General features: G+C 62.7%; 1 protein-coding gene across 1 annotated transcript in view; it reads right to left on the minus strand.

Moving 5' to 3' along the window:
• Nucleotides 1-1,849: 1,849 nt before the first annotated feature.
• The window catches only part of PAN0_002d1114 (uncharacterized protein), a gene marked incomplete at both ends in the record, with an annotated part of 3,327 nt that continues 172 nt past the window's right edge, over nt 1,850-5,004 (minus strand). The window contains one exon of the mRNA XM_014803281.1: nt 1,850-5,004. This exon is cut by the window's right edge and continues 172 nt beyond it. Coding sequence (XP_014658767.1) covers nt 1,850-5,004 — 3,155 coding nt within the window.

The raw sequence follows: 5,004 nt of genomic DNA on the forward strand, positions 1-5,004 counted from the left end.
TTGATGCAATACCGCACAGGATGTACGACAAGCACATGTGTCGACTGTGAGAGCCTTTTGCGGTAGTCGAGGCAGATTTGGAGTTGGATTTCGTTGGGAAGCAGACTCGCTGGGGTGAATGGAGGTTGGGACGCTTTGGAGAGGCTAAAGTTTGTGTGACGCATCGAAAAAAAGGAGAGATGAGCGGTGTAGTTTCATAGAGGCACCGAGTCGCGACACCGAGGCTGGTTTGGAAGGCAGAGCCTCCTATCAAGGCTCTGTGTCAAATGGAAGCTCACACCCGGCCTCTGTGTGGCCCTCTGCGGTACTTTGTTCACACAGATGATTCGATCTCATATGCAGGAAAGCGGATTGGGCTGTATGGGAGGTGTGCAGGTCGAGCACTTTGATGAGATCGTAACCAAGAGTGGACGAGGAATCGCGCGCTGGATGTCTAAACTTAGCGGGTTCTAGAGTAGGTGGCTTCGAGTTGATCATCGCGCACCGCCGACGCACGCCGACGCACGCCGACGCACGCCACGGCACTTTGAGCTTCTCTCCCGACGTCAAGGTTGGCGCAAGCTGGGCAGGGCGGTGTGGGGAGGCATTGTCCAAAGTAAACGGATGTGGCGCGCCACTCGCGAGACCGACTTGTGCAATCGGAGCACACCGCCAGCGCTGCAACTGCCGACGCAAGCAAAGTACGAAGACTTCGATGTCGACAGGCTGCGTCCCTGAACCTTCGACACAAAGCACCGCGTTCAGGACGGTATCAGCGCAGTCGGCTTGCAAGCCTGCATGTCCAGCTCTTCAAGCACACGCGCTTTGAACTTTTTGACTTTCGAGTTCGAGCTTGTTGAGTCTTTTTTTGTGTAAAGTGTCTTGACCCCGTTTGGGCGGGGGGAGGTTTGAGTTGCGCAGGCTTTGAATCACCAAGCGGGATGACATGGCAAAATGCGGTGCAAAACTTTTCAAGCTCGATCTCGTTGAAGCATGAGACTGTTTTGCCACATTTTGGTCACACCCTTTGCGGTCAGATGGGTGTGGGAGCGAGGTTTGATGTTCGAGTGCGGATCATGGAGTGTCAGTAAGGGATGCCAAATTCACAGCCGGACCAGAGGAGTGTGCGGGATCATCGAACCGCCTCAACACAGGCTACGTAGCGTTTCCACAAGGATTTTGATGGTGAGCTCACAGAACGCGGCAGAGCCGCAGTGGTGCGGACTGACTACACTTTTGGTTTGCTTGACCTCTGGTTGGGCAGTGTGACGAGACGGTTGCGGCCGCTGAGCGTGCATTGCCAGCACCGCGTCTCGTCAACTTGAGATCAGGCACGACAGCCTGGATGAAACGACACACGCGCTTTGATCCCGCCTGGACGGCCGCTTTCTCATTTGCCCTCTGTCCTTGCTACACTGGTCTGGTTCCCGCCCACAGCCGTCATCCTCGCTCGGTCGCGAGCAGCCAAAGCTTCTGAGACTTTGCCACATCATCACACGCCGCGCTGGGCATCTCGCGCATCTCGCTGCACCCACTCAGAGCCGAAGCGCTACGCATGACGACACGACACCATGCTTCGCTTCCGCTCAACCGTCACAACACCAACGGCCCGCTTCTTCACACCCTCCTTTTTTCTCAACACGCTCCTTTTAGGCTTCGGCGCATCCACGCGCACGCCGCAATCTCACTGCCAAGCACTCTGCTCGCGCTTTGCTTCTCGCCATGCATGTCGGAGCTAAAAGTGCTGCTGCTGGTGCGATTGAGCTGCTTCTGCGATGCGACTACGTTGCTACTGGTGCTACTCCCGCCAACGCTGGTGATGGTGCTATTGGTGCTGCCGCTGCCGCTGCCAATGCTACTTGCCTGCTGGTTACGAGCTGGGATTGGACGCTATCCCGTCCGCGGCAACCACGCCCAACGCAGGCTCATCCTCGGCCTGCACTTGCGTCTGCCCCTGCACCTGTACTTGCTGCTGCTGCTCTGGTAGCACCCAGGCCTGCCAGCCAAACCTCTTCCTTACCCTCCTGGCCGCGGCGTCCACATCCAACACCGCACTCGCCCTAAGCGCATCCAGCAGCACGCCCGCATCGCTCGTCACCGCCTGCACGCGCCTAAACTCGGCGATCGTATCGACCCCCACCCATCCCTGGCCGTCCATCTTCTGGCGCAGGAAAAAGTCGCCCTGCAGATTGCGCGTGGAAAAGTAAAACTCGACCTGCGCCAGCAACTGGCCCTGCACACCGGCTGGCACGGGCGCACCCGTCTGTGCCGTCGACTCGTACACCACCGCCGGTGCAAACGACGCGTACGGAAGCCAGGATCCGCCCATCACCGGCGCACCCGCAGCCGCCGGCGGGAAGAACAACGGCGCTGCAGGGTAGGCTGTCGGTGGTGACGACACCGAGGCGCGTGGCGAGCCGCGCGTACCAGCGGGCGTGTGTGTGCCCGAAGACGCGCCGCTGCGCGGAGCGCGCACACCGTTGGGCAGCGATGCGAGCGTGGGTGCGGGAGGCGCACCGTTGGCAGCGCGCGCAACAGAGCGCGCCGGCCTGGCGGACTTACTGCCCGACTCGGACTGTGCCGCGACAGCGCCTGCAGACACCGCGGGCTGCTCCACCACCGCTACCGCTCCCGGCGCAGCCTCTTGTGGGCGGGCGCTCGCCTCCTCAGTGGCCGAGGTAGGCTGCGGCGCCACGGCATCCTTGCTGCTTTGCGCCTTGCTCGTCTTTGCGGCGCCGCCCTTGGCAGAGGCACTGTTCGGCGCCTCGCCGCCCTGGCGCTGCTTGGCTGCTTTACCCTTGGCCGTGGCGTCCTTGTCGCCTTTGGTCTGCTGCGCGCCCGCGGTGCTCGCCTTGTGACCCTCCTTGCGTGCCTGCTTTCCCGACTTGCCCGGCTTGGCCTCACCAACCGTGCGGGCGGGCTTGGCAGCCGAGCCGGACGCGGCGTGCGTGATGTCCGGCAGGATCGACACCCACTGCTGCTTTCCCTTTCTTGCGCCTGCGCTCGCGCCGGCGGGCTGGGGATGCGCGCCCGGCGCCAGGCGCAGCTGCAGCTCGTCGAGCGTCTCGTAGAAGCTCTTGGCCTTGGCGGGCGTCGCATTCTTGGCGCCGGCATTGCGTGCGTCCTTGTCGGCGGGCGCCGCAGCAGCCGTGATGGGCTTGGCACGGTCGACGACAGGCTTCTTGCCTGCATCCAGCGGGCTCGGCCAGTTGTCGACATCTTCAAACGAAGGCACACTCGCGGCTGGCGTCTTGGTGTGTGATGCAGCCTTGCTCGGCTTGGTCGCCTCGTCCTTGGCCTTCTTGCCCGAGGTGCCGGCGGCGGGGTCGGGCTTGGTCGCCGATGCGGTGGCGGACGCTTTGGTGCTCTTTGCGGGAGTTGCCTTGCCGGCATCGGCGACTTTGGTCGTGGCGGCATCGCCTGCGACTTGGGCTGCTGTAGAGCTCGAGGCAGGCGGCATGTCAGCGTCCACACGCACAACCTCGTCGCGCAGCTCGGCTGAAGTGGCTGGCTGGTCCGTCGAGGTGTCGGCGGGCGGTGCGGCGCTCTGCTTGTTGGCGGGTGCGGCATGTTGGGCGTTGTGCTGCTGCGACTTGTTCCACACGCTCTTGCCTGCGCCCCAGGCAGCGGCGACGGCGCGCTCCGCCTTTTTGGCTGCCTGTGCCTCCTCCTCGCCGCCGAGGCCGAGGGCGCCGTAAGGGCCGATGCCTCCAAACTTGGGCATGTTCTGGCCTCCGTTGAGCAGATGGATACGGGCGAGCCACGCGTCGTCGTCTTCGGTCTGTGCGCCGTTGGGGCCGCCGTTCTTGAGCACTTCTTCGATGGCCGAGGCTACCGTAGCAGGGCTGCCCGGGATGTCGTCGTGCATAGGCATCGGGGTGGGCGCAGGCTGGCGCGAGGAGGTGGTGGATGCCGACTGGGCACGTACAGCCGTACCCTTTTCGGAGGCAGAATTGAATTGCGCGGGCTCGCGACGGGCGCGATGTTCCTTGTTGTCGCCGTGATTGGAGGTGTCCTTGGGCTGTGCGCTCGGCTTGTCTGCGGAGTTTGCAAGGGCGGAAGGAGTGGACGAGGCCGGATGACGTGTGGGAGGTTTTGATGAGTGCTCTCTCGTCACTTCGAGCGCCTGTGAGGCTTGAGAAGTAGTGGGCTTGGCTGCGGACGGAGCGATGAACGACGAGGAGGCCGAAGCTGATGCATTCTTGGTGTCAGACAAGCTCGAAGCCGGCTGACTTGACGCCGAGGCGGGGTTGGCGGTGGCAGACTGGTTTGTGGGCTTGGTGTTCTTCTTGTCGGAAGCGGTGGGATTCGACGAAGGCTTTGGGCCCTTTTTGGAGGAAGCGGCGGTGGCGAGTGGCGCGGTGGCAAGCTTGTGCTTGGTAGCGGCGTGGTTGGGGTTGGAGGCGGCCGTCGCTATTGATGCTTTTGAGGAAGGCGGGTCGTTGCGCTGGTGTGCTGGCGACTGTTGACGCTCTCGCGACTTTTCGGCCTCACGCTCTGCGATCTGTTTGCGGCGTGCCTCCCATACATTGAGGGTAGGGGCGGCGTCATTTCGAGCTGTCGTCGAGGCATGGCTTGGCGCGGTGGTGGCTTCGGTCGAGGAGGTTGGGTGTGCATGTGCATGTGCTGGAGTGGTGGCGTTGCCTGGGCTCTGCTTGGTATGCGGTGATGTTGAAGTGGAGTCGGGGCGTTGGATTAGGCTTGCGTTATGCTTGGATGCGTCGGTGGCCGAGGGTGGATGCGAGGAGGACGGTGCGAAGGCGGAGGAGCTGGAAGAAGCCGCAGCGGCGGAGAGCGAGTCGTGGTTGGGGCTGGCGGAAGACTTGGAGGCGTGGCGCAAGCGGTCGGCGTACGACAGCTGCGGCTTGCCGGTGGACGATGACCAGGCGGGCATGGCAGGAGGCGCCGTTCTACTCGCAATGTGCTTGTGGATGTGCGCAGACGACGTGGCGGTGCGAAGGCGATGGGTGCGTTGGGGAAGGACGATGCTCGGCCGTATGCTTTTGGAGTGCGAGAGTGCAAGAG

This window comes from Moesziomyces antarcticus (assembly GCF_000747765.1).
Source record: "Moesziomyces antarcticus DNA, scaffold: scaffold_v10002, strain JCM 10317, whole genome shotgun sequence".
Classification (NCBI taxonomy): domain Eukaryota; kingdom Fungi; phylum Basidiomycota; class Ustilaginomycetes; order Ustilaginales; family Ustilaginaceae; genus Moesziomyces; species Moesziomyces antarcticus.